Source organism: Leptodactylus fuscus, chromosome 5 (genome assembly GCF_031893055.1).
Source record: "Leptodactylus fuscus isolate aLepFus1 chromosome 5, aLepFus1.hap2, whole genome shotgun sequence".
Taxonomy (NCBI): domain Eukaryota; kingdom Metazoa; phylum Chordata; class Amphibia; order Anura; family Leptodactylidae; genus Leptodactylus; species Leptodactylus fuscus.
Window position 1 is genome coordinate 117,920,924 of NC_134269.1, and position 27,846 is coordinate 117,948,769.

The following is a 27,846-nucleotide window of genomic DNA, read 5'->3' on the forward strand; positions in this document are numbered from 1 at the left end:
GTGTAACTCCTGCCCCCAAAGGCATTTTATGGGGGTAGCGATTAGGTAATGGCGACGGGTTTGGTAAGTAGATAAAGAAAGTTTGTGTTGACAAGTGGAGTTGGTGATGTGACGCAGAGCAGATGGTGGGGAGTCGGCTGCCAGGGCTGCTGTGTGGCGCGGGGGTTAGTGCGGGGTGGCAGGGCGGAGGGCAGACGGTGAGCGCTGGGAGACGCAGCCTGTGACGTTCATTGTTTTTGTCGGTGTTGTTGTGGCCTCAGTTTCGGAAAGTTCATTCATTTCCGGGCAGTGTCGGGCCGCAGTCCGAGGCTTAGCGCTGTGCCCGGGCCTTCTGTTACACGACATGTCCGCAGCTTCTCCTCACAGCTGTTGTCATCCTGCGGCTCATTCATAGCCGGAGCCTGCGCTGTGCCTCAGCTGTGCAGCGCCTCATACTGCTTGGCTGTCAGTGCGGGCTATAGCTGGGGACAGATGGGACAGCCTGGCGCCCTCTTCACGGGATTACGTGTCCGTTTTCTAATCTCCATCATTTTTATTTGGTTCTATCATTTAGTCTGCGACTGAGGGGTGAGCACTTTCACCACGGGGGGCGCTGTGTGCTTGGCTTCCCCTGTTGTGTTCGTTTAGTTCGGGTCCATACAAGGTTTCGTTTATGTAACGTTTTGTTTGTGTGTGTTTTTCTACTTGTTTAAGGAAGTAAAGCCATTCCTGACCAAGTCTCGGTCCTCGGCCACTGCCTGTCAGTCATCGTGCTGACGTCGGTAGAGTTATATTGGCTCTGATTCATACATTCTGCGCTGTTTGGGTGTCGCAGAGTATAGTGAATGAATGGAGAAGCTCGTGCGCATGCGCGGCCAGGATATAAACAGGGCGGTCACGTGACGAGCTTTTTTTTTTTTTCTTCTCGTTTGAGGTTCGTGTTTCCTGATCTACATTTTTCACAGTCCTCTGCCCCTTCAGAGCCCCCGCCCGACATATCTGCTGCGTGTATCGTGACTCACTTTTCTGGTCATGTTGGTAAATGAAACAAGAGAGGCAGATATAGTAACTGAGCCCCCAGCTGGGGTGGGCCACCCCCTGACTGTGAAGGCAGTAAATAGTTCCTGACTCCAGCTTCAAAACAAAATGTCTTTAAAATTCTATTATACAGCGGCATTGCAGAATTAGATACATAGCTTGTTACATATTTACTTTCATAGGGTATTGATTGCTGTTATCCTCTATCCGAAGCCCAGCTTGCTTTCTTGGGGAATTTTACATTCACTGCAAAGCGAACGGAATTCTGGCTAATCCCATCCACACACTGCAGAAAATATAGTATTTTTGTAAATCGCAACATCAATTATACCTGCCGCTGGCGTTTTCCGTATAAGTTTAATAGGGACAGAAAGTCCTCTGAGCGAAGCTCTGCAAACTTTCTGTGAAAAAGCGACTTGCTACGTGGGGCCTTGGCCTAAAAGAGATTGTCTTACATGTAAAATGTCTTTTTAAAAGGTCAGAATAGTGAGCTGGTGTGAATGTTCCTTTAGGCCAGGGCCCCATGAGACAGAAATGCTGCGATTTACCTACAGCGGAAACGCCATGGGAAAAATCGCTGCGTTTTACAGAATGGATAAAGTGGATGGGATTCTAGTGAATCCCATGCCTACTTTGCAGTTAAAACCACTGTTAACATGCTGCAACTTCCAAAACTGGCCTGTTTTTGGAAATTGCAGAATGTCAATTATATCTACGGAAACTCCACAAACTTTGTTTAAAGCGCTGCGGGAAAAACCGTGATGCGTTGCTGCTGCGGCTTTTCCTGGTGCACTTCTTTTGCTGCCAGATGTCCTGTGGGATCTTAGCCTTAAAGTGTTTTGAGACCACTCTAGTAATGGTTGATTTTCCTGGTGTTAATTTTGGAAACAACTTGTACCCAAGGCTAGGTTCAAATCTTAGGGACCTCCTTACCATAAACCAAACTAGTGTGTGTGTGTGTGTGTGTGTGTATATATATATATATATATATATATATATATATATATATATGTACCTTAGGAAACCCACGGACCTCATAGACTATAAGGGGGTCCATGTGGTTTCCATGTGAAAAATGCGGAGAGAAAAGTACTGCTTGCAGTGCTTTTTTTCTTCGCATTTTTCATGTGGAGATCAGAACAGAATCCCCAAACGCAGATGTGAACCAGGCCTAAGATATGGCTAAATGCAAGCAGTGGAGAAATATTAGTCTTATTTACAAAGACCTACAATATTTAAAGGGATACAGACGTTGTCCCGATGATGAAGCTAGGGTCCCACCCCGTAATTAACAGATAAAGAAGAAGCTTCACTCAAATCCAATGCCAATCAACCAAACGTGTTTATTGGTAGAGCTAACGTTTTCGGTCTCTATGGACCTTCCTCAGGCTCTGTGGAGTGTAGCAAATGATCTCAAATGACTAAGGTCTGGAGGTATAGGAGAGTTTCCAGGTACCTCTGCCGCCGCTGACCAAAGCCCGCTCTGAAGAAAAATTCCTTTAATATGTTGCGCAATGAAAAGAAAGGCAGTCTGCTGCTTCCCTTTGTACCCATTGTTCTCCAGCAATATTACCTGTAAAGTCATCTCTCAAGGATGTGCTAATAGATGCCTTTGCATTTCATTCGCCCAGCCATTAATGTACTGGAATATTGCAAAACAAGTTAAAAAAATAAAAAGTCACCAACAAAAAAGAAAAAATACAAAACATGTTATTCTTGCAGCCCAGGGCTAGACAAAATCCAGTTGGCCTTCTCATCAGGCACTCATGGACGTCTCCTCCTCTTTTTTTTTTTTTTCTCCTCCCCTATTTAAAAACTAACATTTTTACTGTATACAAATATTCTGATTGTAAGTGCCAAGTAGGATCGGTTTCTCACATTCTGTATTTTTTTGGAGTGTGCATCTATTGCTTCTCATAATATTATATGGACCTTGCCCTACACCTGGGGAAATATAGTAAAGGGTTGAGCTGTCCCTCCCTCGTCCCCCTACTGCTCAAAAGAGGGTGAACAGTTTGGAAACTGGACAAAGTGAGGCATTTGTGACACAAAGACCATGCATCTTGTTTGTGTCAATACTCGTGTGTATTCGTCGACTATTTCTAATTTTTGGGGCTGGCTTCCAGACCACATTTCTGTTCAGGCCTGCTGTAACCATAACAATAGTAAATGAAAGCATTTTTGCTGGTAATAATAATCAGAACTGGCAGAATTGAGTAAGGATTAAAAAAAAAAAAAAAATTCTAATACTCCACCTGTAATACATAAAGTTGCATCAAGGAAAGGTAGTTTTGGTTTTTGATTGCTATTGTTCTTATGGTAGAGTTGGAAGGGACCTCAAGGGCCATTGGGTCCAACCCCCTGCGAGTGCAGGTTTTCCTAAATAATTCCAGCTATATGTTTATCCAGATTCCGCTTGAAGATTTCCATTGATGGAGCGCCCACCACCTCCCGTGGCAGCCTATTCCACTCTCTCACTACCCTCACTGTCAGAAAGTTTTTCCTAATGTCTAATCTGTATCTCTTTCCCTTTAGTTTCATCCCATTGCTTCTTGTACTTCCTTGTGCTAATGAGAATAGGGGAGATCCCTCTGCACTGTGACTACCTTTCAGATATTTGTAGACTGCTATTAAATCTCCCCTCAGCCTTCTCTTCTGCAAACTAAACAATCCCAGTTCTTTTAGCCGCTCCTCAAAGAACTGGGATTGTTTAGTTTGCAGAAGAGAAGGCTGAGGGGAGATTTAATAGCAGTCTACAAATATCTGAAAGGTAGTCACAGTGCAGAGGGATCTCCCCTATTCTCATTAGCACAAGGAAGTACAAGAAGCAATGGGATGAAACTAAAGGGAAAGAGATACAGATTAGACATTAGGAAAAACTTTCTGACAGTGAGGGTAGCGAGAGAGTGGAATAGGCTGCCACGGGAGGTGGTGGGCGCTCCATCAATGGAAATCTTCAAGCGGTATCTGGATAAACATATAGCTGGAATGATTTAGGAAAACCTGCACTCGCAGGGGGTTGGACCCGATGGCCCTTGAGGTCCCTTCCAACTCTACCATAAGAACAATAGCAATCAAAAACCAAAACTACCTTTCCTTGATGCAACTTTATGTATTACAGGTGGAGTATTAGAATTTTTTTTTTTTTTTTAATCCTTACTCAATTCTGCCAGTTCTGATTATTATTACCAGCAAAAATGCTTTCATTTTTTGTTTGTTGTGAGTTTTTGTTCCAAAAATAAACGCATGTGGGTCCCAAAGGTTCTACAAGCTTACCCTTTAAAGGGGCTAAGAGTTCCACAGTGACGGACATTGTGGACATACAGTAACTGTATGCTATGCCTATAGGTGCTGTAGCTCTTACTTACATTGTAAGTGAATGGGAACTAAAATGGAGTAATCCTACGGTGTCACTACTCAGAATGGAGCTGTTTATAAACCCTAATGCAGAATGGGGTTCCTGGGTGTCAGATCCACATCGGTCTTATATTGATGACCACACCGGTCTTGTGCTATAATAAAAAAAATAAATTAGTTACATATCCTATATAAAGTTTTCCCCTTATCAATCTACACCCAATATTCCATACTGTCAAGGTGAAAACTGTGTTAGAAATCTGCTAAGTCATTGAAAAGGAAATACTAAGACATTACACTGACATGTATTTGGACCCTTTACTCAGTACTTAGTGGAAGCACCTTTGGCTGTGATCACGGCGTGTAGGTGCTTTTTGAAAAAAACAAAAACAAAAAAAAAACCTCCAAATGGGCTTTTGTGTTTCTTTGATTGAGGAGAGTCTACTGTGCCAGTGCTGCAGTTATGGTTGACCTGGAAGTTTCTCCAAACATCTTCCATTTAAGCTACACTCACCGGCCACTTTATTAGGTACACCTGTCCAACTGCTTGTTAACACTTAATTTCTAATCAGCCAATCACATGGCGGCAACTCAGTGCATTTAGGCATGTAGACATGGTCAAGACAATCTCCTGCAGTTCAAACCGAGCATCAGTATGGGGAAGAAAGGTGATTTGAGTGCCTTTGAACGTGGCATGGTTGTTGGTGCCAGAAGGGCTGGTCTGAGTATTTCAGAAACTGCTGATCTACTGGGATTTTCACGCACAACCATCTCTAGGGTTTACAGAGAATGGTCCGAAAAAGAAAAAACATCCAGTGAGCGGCAGTTCTGTGGGCGGAAATGCGTTGTTGAGGTCAGAGGAGAATGGCCAGACTGGTTCGAGCTGATAGAAAGGCAACAGTGACTCAAATAGCCACCCATTACAACCAAGGTAGCCAGAAGAGCATCTCTGAACGCACAGTACGTCGAACTTTGGGGCAGATGGGCTACAGCAGCAGAAGACTACACCGGGTGCCACTCCTTTCAGCTAAGAACAGGAAACTGAGGCTACAATTTGCACAAGCTCATCGAAATTGGACAATTGAAGATTGGAAAAACGTTGCCTGGTCTGATGAGTCTCAATTTCTGCTGTGACTTTCGGATGGAAGGGTCAGAATTTGGCGTCAACAACATGAAAGCATGGATCCATCCTGCCTTGTATCAACGGTTCAGGCTGGTGGTGGTGTCATGGTGTGGGGAATATTTTCTTGGCACTCTTTGGGCCCCTTGGTACCAATTGAGCATCGTTGCAACGCCAAAGCCTACCTGAGTATTGTTGCTGACCATGTCCATCCCTTTATGACCACAATGTACCCAACATCTGATGGCTACTTTCAGCAGGATAATGCGCCATGTCATAAAGCTGAAATCATCTCAGACTGGTTTCTTGAACATGACAATGAGTTCACTGTACTCCAATGGCCTCCACAGTCACCAGATCTCAATCCAATAGAGCATCTTTGGGATGTGGTGGAACGGGAGATTCGCATCATGGATGTGCAGCCGACAAATCTGCGGCAACTGTGTGATGCCATCATGTCAATATGGACCAAAATCTCTGAGGAATGCTTCCAGCACCTTGTTGAATCTATGCCACGAAGAATTGAGGCAGTTCTGAAGGCAAAAGGGGGTCCAACCCGTTACTAGCATGGTGTACCTAATAAAGTGGCCGGTGAGTGTATATCGAGGTCACTGTGCTCTTAGAACTTTCAGTGTATTTTTTTGTACCCTTCTCCAGATCTGTGCGCCTGCACAATCCTGTCCTGAGCTCTACAGGCAGTTCTTCCATCCTCATGTCTTGGTTTTTGCTGTGATATGCATTGTGGTCTGTGAGACCTTATATATGTACAGGAGGTTCTTTACAAATAATGTTCAGTTATCTGAATTTACCGCAGATAACGCCAGTCAGTGTGTAGAAACATCTCAAAGATCAAGATAAGAGGCATCCAGAGCTAAATTTCAAGCCTTAGCAAAGGGCCTGAATTTTTTTTTTTTTTTTTTTAATAAATAAAGCTTAAAGAGGTGTGGGGGGGGGGATCTGAACACTTTTAAAATGCATCTTATTCTACATAGGTCATCAATATCTTTAACTTGGAAAATCCATTCACCATGGCAAAATCATTATGTTGTTCTGAGGTAACCAGCTGACTGAGAGTTAACAACCTTGGACCTGCAATCGAAAAGTGGTTGTCTCATCATCATAGGGGACCTATCTGCATGTACAGATTGTTAAATTACCTATTTCATTGGTTTGCTCATGTTCCACTAAACAACTTGCTGTTTTTTTCCCTCTATAAAATCTTTCCTCACACTTACAATCTTTCAGGGGCCATATATTTTATGTTAATGAGCAGCAGTCAAATGAAGCCATAAATGTCATTTAGCATGTTTTACTTTGTGACGTCCTGTTACAAGGAATTATCCACTTCTTAAAAATAAGATATCATCCATTCTAAGGTTAAGGTCGCATGTACTTGGCTGCAGGAAGAACAGCAGCACATCACTGTTTTTCCCACTGCACTTTTCAGAGTCCAAAGGAAATCTTCCTTTCTGCTTCCATTATACTTATAGGGAAACGGCCAGCGTTTCCATAGGTATAATTGACATGCTGCGAGTTCCAAAAAACGTGGCGGCATTTACGCCATGTTGGGCCCTGGCATTAATTGGTGGGGAAATAAAGTGTTGGGCCTTCCGCTGATCAGCTGGCTCTCAGCACTATTTACACTCTGGCTAGCTGCAGGTTAGGAGTATTGCAGAGGTTTCCCATGTGTCTCACTGGAAGTGCAGGAGTTGGACCACTGGCCACATGGTATCTATGCCAGGTTGATAGAGCCTAGTTTTATAGCTTCCTTAGGCTGGGTTCATATCTGTGCCAGGCTCTGTGTCATACAGGTCTGTTGGGTCCCTGCAGATGTGATCTTTGACTTATAGCTGTCACAATTACACACCATCTGGCAGGTTAAAGGGATCCTATCATTTAAACCGATTTTTTTTTTTCTGCTTATCACATAGGAATAGCCTTAAGAAAGGCTATTCGTCTCCTACCTTTAGATGTCTTCTCTGTGCCACCGTTCCATAGAAATCCCGTTTTTTGCTGGTATGCAAATGAGTTCTCTCGCAGCACTGGGGGTGTCCCCAATGCTGCAAAAGAACTCTCCATTGCCGCCTCCATCTTCTTCTGGAACGCCTTCTCCTTGTGTCTTCTTCCGGCGCAGGCTTCAAAATTCTAGGCATCGGGCAAAGACGACTGCACATGTCCGCCGGCCACAAGAAAATGGCCGCTTGCACGGTATTGTAAGCGGCCATTTTTTTTTTTTTTGTGGCCAGCGGGCATGCGCAGTCTGCTTTGCCCGAGGCCTAGAAGTTTGAAGCCAACCCCCGGAAGCAGATGCGTGAAGACCCCGCTCCTGAAGAAGATGGAGGCGGCGCTGGGGAGTTCTCTGGCAGTGTTGGAGATGCCCCCAGTTTTGTTTAAGCGCTGGGGCCTGCCCCCAGTGCTGCGAGAGAACTTATAACTTATTTGCATACCGGCGAAAACTGGGATTTCTACGGAATGGCGGCGCGGAGAAGACGTCTTAAGGTAGGAGACGAATAGCCTTTCTTAAGGCTATTCCTACATGATAAGCAGAAAAGATTCAGTTTAAATGATAGGATCCCTTTAAGGACATGTGAGTGGGCTGGCTGTGTTTTTAGACACAACCAATGGATAAGAATGGCTCTTCTTTTCGGAAATGAAGTCATCCTGTTTGTCATAATCTAGGATTGGTTATGTGCTAGCACTCTAAAACAAAGTTTAAAGTTATTGTTATGGCTTTTTAGTTTCTCTCTTTCTCGATTTGGATCGTACTTGTCCAAACCTGCCATTAGATAGATACCACACATCACAAAACAATTCCTTGCATCAAAAATTTACAGTACATAGTGACTCTCTGGTTATTAGTCATTGTAAAAAACCAGTGAATGTAGCTAATATGGCCATGAGTTCACGCACACTGAAAAACAACATGTAAAACCAGCCATCTGTGCCAAATTGAAAACCACCAGTAAGCTGGCTATACGTTTTAGGCAACTGTCAGCCATTCTTTCTGTCATACACATGTGCTCTCGGCTGGGCGTGTTTACAAAGGGGTAGTGTGCAAATAGCCACCAAGAGACACCTCTGAGAACTGTTAATTCCATTTTTCATGGCTGATTTGGCACAGTCACATTCCTTTTCACAAGTCGCTCATAGACTTGTATAGAGACTATTCAGGGATCTGTGGAATCAGCCAAAAACAGGACATGTTCACACAATCTGTCAAAAACATTGATGTGCGAATAGCTCCATATACTGTTTTGAAAACTGAATTGTGAAAAAGGCCAAAGCTCAGTCTGATGTAAGCGAAAATTTATTGCAAAGGATTTGTAATTGTTTTTCCAGAAATATGTGTGCTCATCTGTTCATAGAATATGTCTGGTGTTAGTTCATCTCTTCTCATGAACGTGAGCTGTAACTTCTTCCATGGGCAAATGTCGGGGAAAAGAAACATCCTGTTTTCTATACATAGACAACTTCTTAAAGAGGACCTTTCACCACCTTCAGCTAGTCCAGCCCTTTACAGTGGCGGGTATCCACTTTTTAAGCAGTAAGAATTTCTATTTTTGGGGTCCCCAAGCAGACCCTAAAAACGGAAACCCAGACACTAGTTTGAACCTAGCGTCGAATAAGGCCTGTGAGTTATCTAAAGTACTGCCATTATACACCATACTACTTAAAAGGAAGAAGCAGCAGTTCTAGGCCTTACAACAGATTTTGCAGAAAAAGAAATGTTCTACTACAGCCTTAATAAAAAATGCAATACTAAATATCAACCACTAGGGGTAGCTATTTGCTTAGAAAAAGTCATTGAGATTTAAAGACATTTTATTATGGGTTTTCTTTTTTGTAATTTTAAGCTCAAACTATATATAGCGAGAGGCGCCTGTAGGTGGAGAATTATTCACATAGCCATCTATTGGCTTTAACAGTTAATTCTGAACCAAGGGGTTAGTTAAGGAAAACTAGTAGAATGAAAAATAGCACAGAAACCAGTGAGACTCCCTCTGTTATTTTTGTGCAGCAAGTCACTGGATAAAAGTAGTAATCTGAGCAATTCAGGATGTGTATGTTTATATATTATTATAATATTATTTATATTCTTATCTTAAAAGGACCATCTCTCCCAAAAGACTGTATTTCAGTGCAATTTTAGGTAGTCATCGCGAAGAGGTTGAAAAACCTCTACTGAATGCCGCCTCTGACCTATGGTAATGCCACATATGCAGCTTCTCCAAACTGGAAATTGTCACCATAAGGAAAGTATGCAAAAACAATTGACAGCCAGATGGCAGTATAAGTCTATGTCTTCATGGGACCTATTATACTTTGACTCTCACACCAAAAACCGCTGCTGTTGAGTTCTTTTGATTTAGCAGGTTTTTCCAGTGTATTTTCTCCTGTGGAAAGTATGGAGCAAAACACAACGTGGCTACAATGCATCAAGTGATGTTATATTTTATGTCTCTTTGATTCTACCTTCTACATGAGGTTGATTCATCTATTGCACAATTTAGTGTTTTTTTTTTTTTTCTTTGTGCCTTAGTAAGAAGGCACAATTGCGTAATGAAACTGTAGAATTTACGTGACGTAAATTGTGATTCCAGTGATGTTTGAGACAGCAATTTGCCCTCCAGCATAAATATCTTTCTATATTTTTTTTTTTTTTTTTTTTTGCTCCCTTTGTTAAATAAAGGGGCTTATCATGAATGTGAAATATTGTAAAATGTTACTCCAGATAAACTATGCCCACTTTTCCCCCCCAAAAGAAAACATAGTGATTGGCCTTCAGAATAGGCGTAAACGCACAATAACTCCACGGTCACAGCACAAGAAAAAAAAAATTAATAGTTGGGCAGAATTAGAAGAAAATGGGCTCAAGAGGCTTGATAAATGTCTCGAATATCTGACTATAGCATTAGAATCTGCCTTGTATTGCTTTATAGACTGATATATTTTACAGGCTCTTTTGAGTCTGAATAAAGCAGTTCATGCTTGAATTTATATGAGTTGTATTATTTCTTCAGCAAGAAACTTTTATTAAATTATGAAAATTATGTAATGTAATTTTCTAATATATTTTCTGTATCACTTCCAAATCTTTGCAGATCTGTATATGCAGTTGGTAAAAACTAGTAAACAAGTAATCTGCAAAAAACAAACAAACAACATATCAGTGTTTCATGCGCAATCATGCGCATACCTGTTGTATGTAAATTGCCTCAGTAGTCTTTGAATAAGTCCGTTTTTATTCATATGCTATTGAGCGATCTCCATGCCCCCGAAGTCTCAGTGAGACTTCCGGTGCACGGAGAAGCTAATTAGCATATGAGTAAAAACAGACTTATTGGAACACTTCTGAGGCACTTTACATACTGAAGGTAGGTGTGGAGTAGCCTTTCTAAAGGCTATGCAAGGATGTGATTAGTTAAAAATGACTTTTCCCAATGATAGAGCCTTTAATCTTATTTGTTTCTGTCCGGTGGATGAATGTAATGGACACATAACCATAATCCTCCAGTGTCTACATGTTCAGGGTGCTTGCTTGTGAATTATTACTAGTGGCATGAAGGGAATGGCATCCACGTTGTTATACATCAGAGTAACTTGTATTGTTCTAAGCATGACAATCGTTGTTTGTTGTCAGCTACAGTCTAGAATTCAGTGGTTGACTTTTATAAAACCCTATTGCTTGCCGTGATGTACTAGAGCTACTAACCAGCTTAGGGTTTCCCTTTGCATGGCCAGAATGCCTCTCATGAATGATTTTATACTGTTATACTGTTCTGTTTCACATTATGCATTTTTACTGGTAAAGGAACTGTCTCCAATGGCTGTAATGCAAGCACATTTATATTGTATGAAGTACAGAGCTCTGTGCATGGTACGGTCTTCAGTGAAGACATGGATTCTGCCATTCACAATTGACTGAATAATCTGTACCTAAATTACATCTTCCTTTGCTTTGTGAGTGTAGTGATATCATTTGTACATGACAGCAATAAAGTAACAAAAAATTATACCAATATCTCTCTGGTCTTTTTAGTTTAAGTGCTATAATATGGTGTGGGAAGTAAAGAGAAAAGACATGTCCAACACAGTACAGAAAGTCCAGTTGGTTATGGATAAAAGACCTACAGCAATGGATGAATCTCTGGAAGTGTTGAAATGTGATGAACGACTCCCATCTTCTCCAGGATACGAGTCTTCTGATGACCACATGGAACTTGGTATGTTTTTGTTATTTATGGATAGATATCTTTATTCATGAACTAGATACTTCTTAAAAAGCAACGTGACTTAGTTCCCACATAATACATATATCATATATTACCCTAATTTCACTGAATCTTGGCATTTTATCCAGGATTCTATTCACTTCTCTGCGCTTTCATTCACATCGTTCATTTGACTGATTTCAATGGTATGTACATTATAATACTTACCCTTCAGGAGGAGAGCATGGAGTACTTTTCTAACTTATCACAGTAGATTGTGGGACTTCTAACTGTGGGACCCCCACTTAAAAAGATTGTAGTCAGGGGACTTATTAAAGAAAAAGATCAAGAAAGTGGACAACCCTTTAAATATATTGACTTAAAGAGGTAATTCTGTCTAGTATATGCAGTTTATGCCACAAATGCTTGATAGATGCAGGTTCCAACTTTCTATCCCACACCTTTCTTGAGAATGGGGTTCCCCAGCCAGTGAGAGGAGAGGTGACTGTTTATGCCCAGTACACTCTCTATTCACTGCTATGGGCCTTACACGAATAGCCAAGCCTGCCTGTTCAGCTTATATTAAAAAAAAAGTTTCCATAGCAGTAAATAGAGGGTCTATGAGAAGCTGGTCAGAGGATCACTATTATCTAGATAGGGCCAAGTCCCAGCGGAGTGACGTGCATCTTTCAGACTCTTACAGCATGAAACTCCTAGATGACAACTTCTATGAAGAGCGCACTTACACTGTTGATTTCAGACCTCATATAACAATGAGTAGAGAGAGCCATACATGTACGGCTAACTCTCTTTTCATAAATGTCAGGGGACCCTTGTTTTTGATTGGCTCTTGATGGTATATATACAGAATATGCCATAAATGTCTTAGATGGGAAATCCTTTCAAGATTTTAGAGGCAGATGTTTGATCAGACTGTCCATCAAACTTTGCATAAATAAATAGTCCAAGCTAATATACGAAGTTCTGTGTCTTGCATAATAACTTGTTAGAAAAAAAAATGCATCTCTTTCTGCTTACCAGGCTCTTATTCTGTCCCCCATCCTTGTCAAACTGACTTTATTTGTGAAATCTTTGGTGATTTTCATTTTGTCTCCCGCAAGATTGACAGAATCTGCTGCAAGATCAAGCGGGATGCTTCTTTTATTTTTTAGCATCCTGCTCCAGTTGAATATAATGTGAGCTGGAATCAGGGATTAATCTGCAGCTAATTTTGGGGTGGAATCTGACTTAAAATCAGTGACCAGGTTCCACTGTGTAAATAGGCCCTTATAGATCAGATCCCCCTTTACTTTGTGTGCTGTCTATAATAGACGACATAGCAGCTAGTCTAAATCCATCAGCTGTCAAACAACTGAAAATGAGAAATAATGACTGCAAAGGGAAAAACTGTATAAAGGCAAAATATGTCACATTCTGGCCAAGATACAGTATTACTCCTCCTCATATACACACAGTCGTAGCCAAGAGTTTCGTGACTGCTACAAATTTAGGTTTTCAAAAAGGTTGCAGCTTCAGTGTTTTAAATGTCAGATGAAATATATATACCGTATGTGTATATATATATATATATATATATATATATATATATATATTATAATTATAATGTGTGTGTATATATATTATAATTATGTGTGTGTATGTATATATATATATATATATATATATATATATATATATATATATATATATATATATTATACTGAAGTATAAGTATTTCATTAAAAAAAATGATCTCCAATAATTCTCTTATGTTGACTCTCAAATCCAAGTTAATACACTCTCCAAAATGTCCCTAAACTAGCCTTCTCTGTACTGGCCACCGCGTACACTATCAAAACTATACCTTATTTGTTATAACATCACATTCCCCTTAGTTCCCAACCCCTTCTTATGGCTGTGGAAAGAAAAAAAAAGTGAAATAAAAAGAAATCCTAACTATTCAATTTATCCTTTACCTTACCATTGTCGCATAAGTGAAATGATTATCCAGAACAAATCCATATGTTCTTTCTATACTATTTAATCTCTTTCCAGTAACCTATTTTCACACTTTGTTTCACCTATTACATTATTATTTCATGGAAGGAGTTGTTAATATTAGCTACAAACTTCCAGGACGTGTGTCTGGAATATCTACAGTAAGTGAATTTAAGCATGCCTGGGAAAAACACGTCTACCGTAAGATAATAATGTAAGGGAAGACTAGATGGACCATGTGGTCTTTTTCTGCCATGAATCTTCCATGTTTCTAACTCTCACAGTGCTCTTTGAGTAATGTGGGCATCTTATATTACCAAAAACATAGACTGGTCTTTTGGACATCCCATGTTTTAGAACTCATTTTTGAAATTGCCCATCTGTTCATGTAACTTCCCTGCTGCTTAAGTTGAGCATTTCAAGTTAACTAAACATATTATTGTATTTTATGTTTTTTTTTTGTTTGTTTTTTTTAAAGAATGCCTAGTGATGAATATGAGCTTGCAAATGCTTAGGGTTTTAAGCGTATGTTTACACAGAGGAAAAGGTTTAGGAAACGTTTTCCGCCGTGTGAACATTCCGCACCACTCGCCAAGAAGGAATGCCTTTGCAGCATCGGCATTCTGTTGCGGCATCCTGCTCCTGTGTAGGCCCGAATGAATGGGCCTACACTGGAGCGTGTCTCAAGCCGCGGACGCCACAGCTGATTCAGCCGCGGAATCCGCGGCAAGATAGGGCATATCACTTCTTTTTTCCGCTACTAGCTAGTGGCTCCCATAGAAGTCAATGGGAGCCATTCTTGGCAGTGGATTTTTGAGGCGGATTCCGCGTCAAAATCCGCTGCTAAAAAACTCCATGTGAACTAGCCCCTAAGAGTTTCTCAAATAAGAGTTTACTTATGGGTCTTGTGAGAGTTTATATTTTTTTTATACAGTTTAATGCTTGCTAAAAAGATATGAAAAGAAACATTAAGCTTTACTTTCCATTACATTTCCATAGATGACCTTCCAGAATTGCAGGCTGTTCAGACTGATACCACATCATCACCAGAGGTTTTCCACATTGATGCAAGTGTATCACATCAGGAATATACAGTGCCTTCATGGAGTCAGAATACCTCAACTATGTCAGAAAATGCCTATTCCTGTGGAAGCGGGGTGAACTGGTTGACTGAGCTGGCCAATATTGCCACAAGTCCACAAAGCCCTTTAATGCAATGTTCATTCTATAATAGGTAAGTCCAGATTACCATTACTAATTTCTTTATTTTAGAGGTTCATTGCCTAAATGTAGCAGGACCTTCTGTTAAATGTAGCCTACGCAAATTCACTTACATTTTTAAATACATTTTACCCTAAGTGGGTGTTCCAATAAAGCATTTCATGGCTAGGAATCATATAATTAATTCTGGAATAAAATTTGTCTAGTTATTGTTTATACCTGCATGACTTGTGTTACATGGCTGTGTATTTATTTTAGATCATCACCTGTTCACATAATAGCTACCAGCAAAAGTTTACATTCCTATGCCCGCCCTCCACCAGTCTCCACAGAAATGGAGTCAAATGTATCCAAAAGTCATTGGAAAGAAGAACCACCAGTGAGACATGAGCGAGTGAGTGTCTCGCAATGATTAAACTAATCTGGTTGAATATGCTTCTTCTCTTAGGTGCATTTGTTCTAATGAAAATTTCACATCTCTGAATTTCACACAGATGCTTTTCTGATGATATCTTAGATATTTAGCTGTAGGTCATTGGCATATCCAGTTTATTCTTGTAGTATCTGCTCCTAAACTTGTCTGTGACAACCACAGATATAAGATTCTCCGCAAATTTCAATGTACCTGTATTTTCTAAAGGTCGCGATTCCAACCCTCTAATGGCGACGTAGGATGCAGAAATGCATTAATTTAAAGGGAACCTGTGACTTGGCAGGGTCAAGAGACGGGATTAGGATGTTTAGAGGTTGACATCTTCCATTAGCCTTTCAACCCTTGACTTGAAGGACTAACTTGCATGCTCAAAAAAGTTATTTTTCTGTGTATGTCGGAAGTGTTATAAAGAGGCTGGTGTGACAACGCACGAGATGAATATAAGGTACTGATGGTATTTTGCAGGGAAAGAGGGAGAAAAAGGAGCCAACAGGTTCCCCTGTAAACACATAGGAACAATCTCTGCATCAAGAAACAGAACTGAGAATATGATATAGTAAGATAAGATAAGATAATCCTTTAATAGTCCCACAATGGGGAAATTTCAGTGATACAGTTTCATAGATGGTACAGTAGTATATAACAAGAGAGAAACACATACAAGCTCATGGCAGATAGAGAAATCCTAGGAATCGGAGCAACTAAAAAGGAAAGAAACACAGATACACGGCAGGATCATTTAGTTTTCTGTGTGGAGTTGTTAATAATAATAATACAGCAGAATGTGGTTGGAGGACATGAGGAGGGGTCACAGCATGTGGATATAACAAGCAGAAAACATTTTTTGCAGAGGTGGGGGACATATGCAGCTATCATGATAACATGTGGCAGTTCCTTTGGTAGGTGGTGAGATCTGCTCACAGCTGATAGTTTGGTATCTTGTATCAGCACTATTGTCCATTAACCACAAAAAATGCCCCAAATGTCCTTCATCACAAGCCCTCCTCCTCCTTACCACTGTGTTCTACTGCCCAAAGAAGTCTGAAGCCATCCAGGTATACATGGTGCTGCTCTCTTGCCAAGCTTCCATAACTCCTGGAGGTAGGTGGGTGATGGTTCCCAGGCTGTAACAGAGTCCCACGTGTCCACAGTAATAGAAATAAATACCAGTCAGCTGTAGCGTCTTCACACACCAGCAATAGACTCCAAAAATCATCTCCTTGAAGGAAGAAGTCCGCATTTCCATGTAGGTTTCTCCTCCTTGCCGCATGGTGAGCCATGCTGTCCTAGCTGGGGGGGATGGTAACAGGCACATGTGGAAACCAGCTGAACCAGGTCTTGTCATTGTCCATGCTTTACAATAGAAACAAAATACTCCACAGGGTCTTCCATTCGATTTATAGTTGCTAATTCATAGTACTAGATTGCTTAGTTACACGATTCTTGAAGATACAGAGGAAGAGAGTGAGAAAGGAAAGATAGAGATTGCTCCCAGCTTGGAGCCCTGTATCGAGGCAGCCACTAAGGGCGCCAGGAAGTAAGAAGTGTTAATCCATATAAAGTTGGACATGATGGCAGCACACTGGTGTTATAAAGAAATTTGATGGTGTTGCCTGTGACCTGTCCCACTAGATGTTAATGGGAAAAGTCAGAGGTGTATATAATATATGTCCAATCCAGCATAACTTATTAGTAGATGTTACCTATTTTTAAGATATGTAAAAGTTTTATTTTATTTTAGGCAAACAGTGAATCAGAATCAGGCATTTTCTGCATGTCATCGTTTTCTGATGATGATGATTTAGGATGGTGTCATTCATGGCCTCATACCATTTGGCACTGTTTTCTGAAAGGTAAGTAATGCCACAAAAAAAAATAGATCTAATGAAAGAGCAGAGTTAACATCTTCTGTTTTAGGGAATATTTCCAGACAGCAGATTCGTTGAAGAAATTTCTGTTTCTGAAAAGGAGTTCAGGGACTGTTTATGCGTCAAACACATGGAATTTTACCAGCCCCATTTAGATGAATGTCAGAGATGCAGAAACTTCTGTGATAAACTTGCTGCATTTCTGCAAACTCTTATTTTTTTTTTTACAAGAATGTCATTCTCCTTTCAGGCCTATGGACATGTCTGTATCTATCACTGTAAGGATAAATTATGTTATAAATAGGAAAAGATTATATTAAAATAGCTAAAGATGGAAAAATCGTGTTGGAAAAAGTATATTAAAAATCATATTATATTTGTATGCTAGGCCATCTTGATATGATTTATAAAACTAGGTAATTTGTTTCAGTCCGGTCCTCTGCAGTAGTAACTCTGCCATTTGGCCATACAGCAAAAAACACATTGCCTGGCCATAACTGTATGAATATAGCATATTATCCAGGACATACTACACTCAGCTTTATTACAGACAGCCACTTTGTCATTTTTTTTACTTATACAGTGGGGCAAAAATGTATTTAGTTAGTCACCAATAGTGCAAGTTCCACCACTTAAAAAGATGAGAGGCGTCTGTAATTTACATCATAGGTAGACCTCAACTATGAGAGACAAAATGAGAAAACAAATCCAGAAAATCACATTGTCTGATTTTGTAAGAATTTATTTGCAAATTATGGTGGAAAATAAGTATTTGGTCAGTAACAAAATTTCATCTCAATACTTTGTTATATATCCTTTGTTGGCAATGACAGAGGTCAAACGTTTTCTGTAAGTCTTCACAAGGTTGGCACACACTGTTGTTGGTATGTTGGCCCATTCCTCCATGCAGATCTCCTCTAGAGCAGTGATGTTTTGGGGCTGTCGCTTGGCAATACGGACTTTCAACTTCCTCCAAAGGTTTTCTATAGGGTTGAGATCTGGAGACTGGCTAGGCCACTCCAGGACCTTGAAATGCTTCTTACAAAGCCACTCCTTCGTTGCCCTGGCGGTGTGCTTTGGATCATTGTCATGTTGAAAGACCCAGCCACGTTTCATCTTCAATGCCCTTGCTGATGGAAGGAGGTTTGCACTCAAAATCTCACGATACATGGCCCCATTCATTCTTTCATGTACCCAGATCAGTCGTACTAGCCCCTTTGCAGAGAAACAGCCCCAAAGCATGATGTTTCCACCCCCATGCTTTACAGTAGGTATGGTGTTTGATGGATGCAACTCAGTATTCTTTTTCCTCCAAACACGAAAAGTTGTGTTTCTACCAAACAGTTCCAGTTTGGTTTCATCAGACCATAGGACATTCTCCCAATGCTCTTCTGGATCATCCAAATGCTCTCTAGCAAACTTCAGACGGGCGCGGACATGTACTGGCTTAAGCAGTGGGACACGTCTGGCACTGCAGGATCTGAGTCCCTGGCGGCGTAGTGTGTTACTGATGGTAGGCTTTGTTACATTGGTCCCAGCTCTCTGCAGTTCATTCACTAGGTCCCCCCGCGTGGCTCTGGGATTTTTGCTCACCGTTCTTGTGATCATTTTGACCCCACGGGGTGAGATTTTGCGTGGAGCCCCAGATCGAGGGAGAGGAGACTCTTAAAGAAGAAGTTACAGGTCTGTGAGAGCCAGAAATCTTGATTGTTTGTAGGTGACCAAATACTTATTTTCCACCATAATTTGAAAAAAAATTCTTACAAAATCAGACAATGTGATTTTCTGGATTTGTTTTCTCATTTTGTCTCTCATAGTTGAGGTCTACCTATGATGTAAATTACAGACGCCTCTCATCTTTTTAAGTGGTGGAACTTGCACTATTGGTGACTAAATACTTTTTTGCCCCACTGTAACTACATGTGTAATATCACTAAACATGTCCCTAAATAGTGGAATGTTGCAGAATTCACGCTAGGTTTTCTTTTGGTAGTGTATATTGGGATACATTTTGTTACTTATGTGCATTTTTTTCTATGATAAGGAAAATCTCCTAGAAAACTATTCAAAATGTGATATTTAAAGTGTTACAGATAGGAAACCACCATGACACTTATGTCCTGATTTTGTTCTGCCATCAGACAGTCCTCAACACTGAAGCTTTAGGAGTGAACTGGGTCCATAGTATGTGTGAAACTGCTTCAGTCATTTGATGTCAATTAGACTAATCAGACCATTATGGGCACATTTGCCAAGTGTAATTGCTTGTCGAGATGCACTAGACAATCAAGTAATGACTATCAAGTACAACTAGTGCTTGATTGAACCGCTCGGCCTCCATTTTACTGTACTTAGTCAGATTAGAACATCACCAGCAAGGGGTCATAATGAATGTGAAATAGCATTACCAGAATATCTCCACGTCTTGCTATCTATATATAGCTTTCAGTTTAATTTTACAGGCCTGACATTTTTCTCCTCTTGAATCTCATTCAGGAACACGTCTGTGTTTTCATAAAGGACGCAAGAAAGTGTGGCAGGATGTGGAAGACTTTTCCAAAAGTGTACGCTATCGATCTGAGCGCGATGTTGGCTCCCAGAAGGTAGTAGTGGAGTTTGCCATCATGTTTGCATACATTCACCCATATGATGTTGAGTGTTCTATTGACTGCAGAATTGCAGTTGTGGATGGTTCATTCTTTGCCTAGTCAGTCTTTATGATCAAACTAACATTTCCACGATCTTCAATATCTGTTGTATGAGCATTCCCTTTTTTATTTCTTCACACTATTGTCATCAGCCCTCTATAATCCTATGGGAATCTGGACTCCAGCATAAAAATAACTAGGAAGAAATCTATGCTTTCTCACTGGGGATTAGTGGCTGTTTTCCCCAGGGGAGCATAGAGTGCTATTTTCACACACAGTCTGTGATGTTGTCCCAGGGATAAGTGTCTAATTGATAGGCTGCTGGGACTAGAATAGGTGTCCCTGTGTGTGCCTGTGTGATTGGAGTGGCAAATGTGCATTTTCAACTGGGCCCCATAGAGGTAGATGGAGCAGCAATGAGCTTGCATGATCATTGCTTCATCAAAATGGAAGAAAGTTTAGTCTCCAGAGAACAAACACTTGTCCCTGTCGTATTAATAGGGAATATGTCTTGTTCTTGGGGCAACCCCTTTGATGAATAACTTTGATAATGTACTCCCTAGAAAATCATGCCTTACTGACATGGGAAAGCCTAGTAGCACTTCACTTGCTTAATATACTTTGCTCATGTGTCTTTTCTACCATTCCTAGGGCTATGGATCTGATGGATTGAAATTGATTTCTCATGAAGAGAGTTTGTCTTGTGGCGATTCTGTTCTTCAACTGACTTTTGACCCAGGTACACAGGAGGGCTTGCTTACAGTAGAGTGCAAATTGGATCACCCCTTCTATGTAAAAAATAAAGGTAAGGTCACTGTGTATCATTCTTTCTTGTTGACAGTTCATATACGGCAGTTGTATGCTCTGATCTTGTGGTTACTTACTGAAGGTCCATCTGACCTGCTTTCTTGAGTTTATTACCTTCTATTCCCTATACTATATGCAAGAGTCAGAGTACTTCTTAGCAATGACACCACACCATGCTGTCAGCATTGGTGAGGGAACAAGTAATGTGAATGTTTGGGTCAGAGACAGTATCTTTTCAGTGTCGTCGTAATGTGACTGTTTTATTTCCAGGCTGGTCGTCATTTTACCCAAGTCTAACCGTGGTTCAGCATGGCATTCCTTGCTATGAGATGCACATTGGTGATATATGTCTACCTCCAGGACATCCTGATGCCATAAATTTTGATGATTCTGGTGTTTTTGATACATTTAAAAGGTAATCTAATTATTGATGTATTTGTTACTTTTTTAAAAGGAGCATTAATATAATTTTTAACTGTATATGACAGATATTGCAGTATCTAAATTTAAGTTTAAATTTATGTTCTATATTGTGCTGTATATACGATATCATTAAGTTGCCCTTGTTTCATTTGCAGTTACGATTTCACACCAATGGATTCCTCTGCTGTGTATGTATTAAGTAGTATGGCACGTCAGCGCCGGGCTTCCTTATCCAATGGTGGTGCAAGCAGCCCAGATTCTGAGAGATCTGAATACAGCAAGGACTGTGCATCTCCACAAACTTCTTACACTTCATTATATAACAAAACTGGCAGGAGTCACAGCTCAGGGACTACAAACTCTGTGATGGCCACATCTCCCAATAAGTGCAAAAGACCAATGAACGCCTTCATGCTTTTTGCCAAAAAATATAGAGTTGAATACACACAGATGTACCCAGGAAAAGATAACCGGTAATTTAATAACTGATCCATGTATGTTAGTAGAAATGTTTTATTTATAGAGACGTTCCACTTACAGTTCCTACTATTGTTACTTTACCTGTGCAGATGCCTTATACAGAAGGTTGTAATGCTAGATGCTTGTTACACTGTTTGCACATATTGGTGAGCCAACAGTCACACTGCAGTACAGAAGTCAGGTTTAGTGTATGTTTTATCACAATTTTGTGGTGGCTACTATTGTCTGTAGGGTCTCTTCTGTGGAAGTAAATTGGGAAGACTTTGACAAACACAAACCATTTGCTGTAGAGTCTAGACTGATGGATGAGCCTGGCCGCTGCATTCAGAATAGATAGGAGAGGGCAGAGTTTAGTGAGGGGTAGACCGATTAGAAGGGAGTTGCAGTAGTCAAGTCAAAAGTAAATCTGGGTGACAAATAAGAGTCTTTAATGTTTTCATGGTAAGTAAAGGCCAGGTTCTGGAGATGACATGAGCATGCGAGTAATTAGATATGGGAAGTAAAGGAAAAGTCTGCATCAAACATAACCCTGATGTTGCCTAGGAGTTATGGTAAGGCCGGAGACTGAAATGGAGACATCAGGGATAGGCCTGTTAGATGTTAGCAGTAATTCAGTCTTTGAGAAATTCCGTTTCAGATAAAGTGAAGACCTGATATTTGAGACAGCAGAGAGACAGTAGGGGTGATGTCAAATGATGAGGTGTATAGCTGGGAGATGCCAGCATAAAGATGGTACCGGAAGGCAAATCTGGTGATGGTTTATCCAATAGGGACTCCGTAAAGAGAGAAGAGCAGGAGACCTAGAACTGAGCCCTCAGGAACCCCAACAGCAAGGGTAGGAGGGTACAAATGATACAATGAAAGTCACCATTAGATTTAGCTGTCAGGAGATCATTGGAGACTTTTGTGAGGGCCATTTCAGTACAGTGCAGAATGTGGAAGCCAGATTGTAAGGGGCCAAGCAGAGAGTCAGCGGAAAGATGGCGGATTAAACGAGAATAGACCAAGCGTTACAAGATATTGGAGATGAAGGGGAAGTTAGAGACTAGTCGATAGTCAGCAGCACAGGATGGATTTCTTCAATAGCAGGGTTATAACAGCATGTTTGAAAGAGGAGGGAAAGATTCCAGAAGAGAAAGATGGTTTAACTATTTTAGAAAGGTAAGTAGTGGCTGCAGGTGGCAGAGACTGGAGAAGGTGTGTGGGGAAAGGGCCACTACTGTAGGTCGTAGGGCGAGGAGCTGTAATACTACTTCTGTAACAGGTTCAAAAGATAAGAATGGACAGTCTGGAGTGCGGTTGGTGAGGGGATCAATGCCGACTGGGGATTGGGTAATTAACAAAAAGTACTTGCCTTACCAATTTCCTGCTGGTCCCGTTTAGACAGTGCCCAATCCCCCCAGGGCTATGAATTTTCTGTTGCAGTGGGTCACAGAGACTGGCAGATGACTTGTAGCATTGCTAAGGTATTTCTGTTTTGTATCTAATTGACCTGTCATTCATTTTATTTCTTAAACTGGTCTTAAACTTCCCCTTGGTTTGTTGCTATGGCTTCAGGTGCCATATTTATGCAGCCTACAACCATTCCCCCACCTCCATTTATTTCTACCACAAGACAGAAGGCATGTTCTCAGAATTGCTCTGATTTATTATATTACTTATGCACAATAGTAGGGTGCTGTTCTGTAGACAAGAGCTGAAACAATCTGATATTTTATGCATGACATAACTGTATGCAGGAGGAATCGCTTTATCATATGATATGCAATTCTGGGATTTTTTTTTTCCATGGGAGGAGGGGTTCTATATTTACTTGTGCAATGTGGCACTGTAGAATTTAAAAAAGGGTTTCCTTTGGGATAGGCCATCAACATGAGAGTACTTTTCATGTAACTGGCCCCTCATTTGTTTACAATGGACCAAGCACCTGAATGCTGTTTCACTTACCAGAGACTATTCTGGGTATTTCCTATTTCTCATGAAAGAGACAACTATAGTGCAGTAGACAGAGTAGAAGCAGCAAGGTGTATATTACACTGGTGTATGGACCAATGTATGCAAAAAAAAAAAAAAAGGCATAGCTCCTTCTTAAAGCATAGCCTTACAGTGTGTAATTGATGTTGAAGGGTTTTTCCAGCCTAATAAGTTTGGTGGGGGGTCTAGCACCACCACAAATTAGCTATCAGCAGGCACCAAGGCTACAGTGTGTGCAAAGTGGAAAGCAGATGGCTCTGTACACTGTGTAGTGGTTGTGATGGGTTACTGCAGTTCAGTTCCCATTCTACACCCCAACCAATCTGATGACCTATCCTAAGGAGACTGGAAGCTCCTTTAAATGTTTGGGTATTCAAGAGAGTCCACATCAAATAAAAATCTAGTGTTCTCCATAGACATACTTTTGACAATGGACCTTCCAGATGAATCTAGCGTTAACCTGCTTAATGTTATTGTTGGGGCAGCTACACCTCTTTCTGGTTTTGGTGAATAACATACATGTTCTTCCAAATGAAACGTACATATTGCAGTGGGATTTATTGTAGACTGTCCAGTACACATTTTAAGATATGGTTGTATTACAAGCAGAAGGCTGGCCCATTGGATATGGTGACCTTAAGGCAAGAATATTATTATAGGATTGATTCTAAAAATGGCAACTGCTTTAGGTCAAATATTTCATGCCAAATGAATGTAACTACACTTACTGAAGAGGTCACATAATGGAGTCCATGTAATGACGCAGGCTGTGGTCACACGGGGGGGGGGGGGGGGGGGGACAAAAAAAAAAAAAAAGGCAGTCTGGATGAAATGATTCTTTTGGCTGTCTCCAAACGTAAACACGGCCAGAGGTTGGAAAAAGGGTAAACGATGATTCGTCAGAGAAAATCCCATTTTGCCACTGCTGGATGGACCATTTCTGGTGGTTTCTACACCACTCTAAACGCTTTGAAACATTTGTCTTTGAGAGCAGAGGTTTTCTAATTGCAGCTCTTCTGTGGACTCCAGATTTGTGAAGCTCCCTTCAAACAGTTTTTGTGGAAACTGGGTTCTTTAGTGATTTTAGGAGCTGCGGTCTTGCGATCCTCTCTAACAATTCGCTTTAGGGTGCATTCACACTGAGTAAACGCTAGCTTATTCTGAACGTAAAACACGTTCAGAATAAGCGGCGTCTAAAGCAGCTCCATTCATTTCTATGGGAGCGGGGATACGAGCGCTCCCCTTAGAAATGAATGGGCTGCTTCTTTCACTCCGTGCAGTCCCATTGAAGTGAATGGGGAGTGCCGGCGTATACGGCAAGCTCTGCTCATGCCGGAGCGTACACGCCGGCACTCCCCATTCACTTCAATGGGACTGCACGGAGTGAAAGAAGCAGCCCATTCATTTCTATGGGGAGCGCTCGTATCCCCGCTCCCATAGAAATGAATGGAGCTGCTTTAGACGCCGCTTATTCTGAACGTGTTTTACGTTCAGAATAAGCTAGCGTTTACTCAGTGTGAATGCACCCTTAGAGTCCGACGGTCTCTCAGACAACTTCGACTTTCGACCAGACCTGTGCTTGGCCGAGGACGTTTTCCCTTCTCTTTTAAAAGCAGTAATTACTTTTAAGACATTACCTCTTGAAACGCCAAACATTCGGACACTTTCTTGCCATTTGAGCACCAACAATTTGGCCTCTTTGAAAGTCTGAGAGGTCTGCCATTTCTAGAAGGTTATAATCAATTTCCTTAAATTTTTTATTTTTTTATTTTTAAAAAAGGTAGTTTAAAAAAACATATCAAATGACAAAATTAAAAAACAAAAAAACATTAAAATATGTCAAGTTTTGATTGATTTGAACATGTTCAAACATTATGATGCCAAAAAGTCAAGTGTTTCCATTTTTTGTCCACCCCGTGTATATCTCATTATTTTTGTTTTACACTATCGTTTGGTGACTGTTTGGGAACTCCATCCCCCATTCTCTCCAATGTTTCCTAAGCAGACCCGAAGAACAGCTACCCAAATGCTAGTGTAATACTTAGTGTCACAGGGGGCATAGCGTTCCAACACCTAGGCTGGTGTGCTGCTCAACTGATTTGTAAGGTTTCCATGTTTTGTCAGTAATATATATGGACTTGGATCAGGACAGTACATACCTATACGCTATGTCTCTTTTTTTGTCCTGAAAAGGATTCTGAGAACTGTAAAGACATTCTGCTTTTATTAATGTTGTTGAGAACTTTTGTTTATAACCAGTTGGACTTGCAGTGACTGCACTTGCCTTATAGAAAGTTATGGAGAATTTACAATATAGAGTTGTTTGCAGACACACAGTAAGATACATTGGCCAGCTAGGGGCAAACACATTAAAGTTGTATCTAAAGAAAGTGTTTTTCTTTTTATTTAGCTCAGACATGCTTTCTTTTCCAGAGCCATAAGTGTGATACTTGGAGACAGATGGAAAAAGATGAAGAACGAGGAAAGGAGAATATACACAATAGAAGCTAAAGCTCTGGCTGAAGAACAAAAACGTTTAAATCCTGACTGTTGGAAAAGAAAAAGAACAAATTCTGTAAGTATCCTGTCATTATGTCTTCAAGAGTGTGGGGCCGATTTCTGACTGGCCACTATTGTATATTTAGTGTTTGTACACAAATTGTTCTAGGTGACATAATAAAGCTATATAGGGGCAGTAGCTGCAGTCGGTGGACTCTTCTGATAACTAGACAGATTGCCTGCCTGCCTGCCAACAACAACATACTAACTGCTGGGAAACAGGAATGGCACTGGGTAGGTTAAACGTCTCATGATTTCAGGTCACTGAAACAATTATCCTATATCACTAATCCCTATCATTTATGGAGCCTTGTAAGCCTGCCGTTAGAAACATTACTATTATGGCGATACCATATTTATCATGTTCCACAGCCATTTAATCAGTTTTTATTCCTTCTGCTTGGGGAGAAAGTTGTTTTTTTGGGTTTTTATTGTAACTGCATTCCCTGTACAAGATAAATACAAACGAATAATTTTAGCAGTTTAGACTTCCATGTATATAGTGATTATCAAGTTTAACTGTTTCCTTTATGGGGGAAAAAAAAAACTTAAATATGGTTTCTTGGTTAGTATATTGATCAAATAGATCAATATACTGTACTAATATGGCACAGAGTGAAACAGGTTATACAAGAAGGTTTTTGTGTACAACTGTAGATTTGATACCCACAGTAACAGCCTAGTAGCTTTACATCTACAAATCATCCAAAAAAAAAATATTCTGAAAACAATTCAATAGGAAACTTTCATGTTCTTTTTATAGTTCTGCCTGACAAGAGATACTAATTATGGGTGATTAATTCTGAAATTCTGATTTTTCAGGGCTCACAGCAACATTAAATATGAATGTAGTGGGATATTGTGTGTCGGAACATGCTGTTCGGCTGGATGGAAGAAGAAAGTCTGACATCGCAATGTTGTGAATGTGCAACCAGACCGTACTAGCAGCAATGTCACAGAAATAATCTGACGTGACTGAAGGTTTTCTTGTTTTAAATATAGCATTACGTATGCAAAAATATCAATATTTTAAACCAAATCGCCTTATTTTTGAAAAATTATATATCAGGTAATATAGGCTTGAAAAATCGATATCCTGTGGTGCTACAATGAGGTGTGTATCAGCGTATTTTTTTTTTTTTTTCTTAAACAACCAGGTTACTAAAAAAAAATGGGAATTTATAGAACATATAACTGCTGGTTTATCGACCCTACTGCTTATTAATATGTATTGCACAAATGTAATTATCTTTACGTTAGAATGTATATGTTTCTGACGTGATATTTTAATGCAAGGTGCATGAGCACTAACTGACTATTGCCACTCAGCTACATTTATATTTTAGCAAGTGGATCATTAGCTTCCTTATAGAGACTGAGGGGCCAGCAATTTCCTACAGACCCCTCCAAATGCCAAGGTGTTGAAGCATAAAGTTTAGTGATTTAGGTTGCTACAGAATCTACAGATAGATTTTATTTTGCTATGAAAATGTCATATATGATGGGGGGGTTGACTTTGCACTTATCTCTGGTGCAACACTTGCACTTTACTTTTTCTTGTGTCTGTTGGAATATACGGATGCATATTGTTGTTTGAGTTTCAGCTGTATGACTGTGACATGTGGAAATCATGGCTCCTATTACAGTTTGTAAGCATCATATTTCCCCAGTAATTTTTGCACACTATATTCTTGTATATTTCAAATAAATGTTGTTGAAATGGTCCTGT

The 27,846-nt window shown here is 40.4% G+C and overlaps 1 protein-coding gene across 1 annotated transcript; it reads left to right on the top strand.

Moving 5' to 3' along the window:
* HBP1 (HMG-box transcription factor 1) lies at positions 1-27,840 on the top strand. Its single transcript, XM_075274115.1, has 11 exons — positions 1-63; positions 11,535-11,718; positions 14,704-14,938; positions 15,184-15,319; positions 17,100-17,211; positions 19,723-19,829; positions 20,526-20,679; positions 20,952-21,096; positions 21,260-21,577; positions 25,992-26,133; positions 26,940-27,840. The coding sequence occupies exons 1-11, from the start codon at positions 49-51 to the stop codon at positions 26,955-26,957; spliced, it is 1,566 nt and encodes a 521-aa protein (XP_075130216.1). The 5' UTR covers positions 1-48; the 3' UTR covers positions 26,958-27,840.
* Positions 27,841-27,846: the final 6 nt, after the last annotated feature.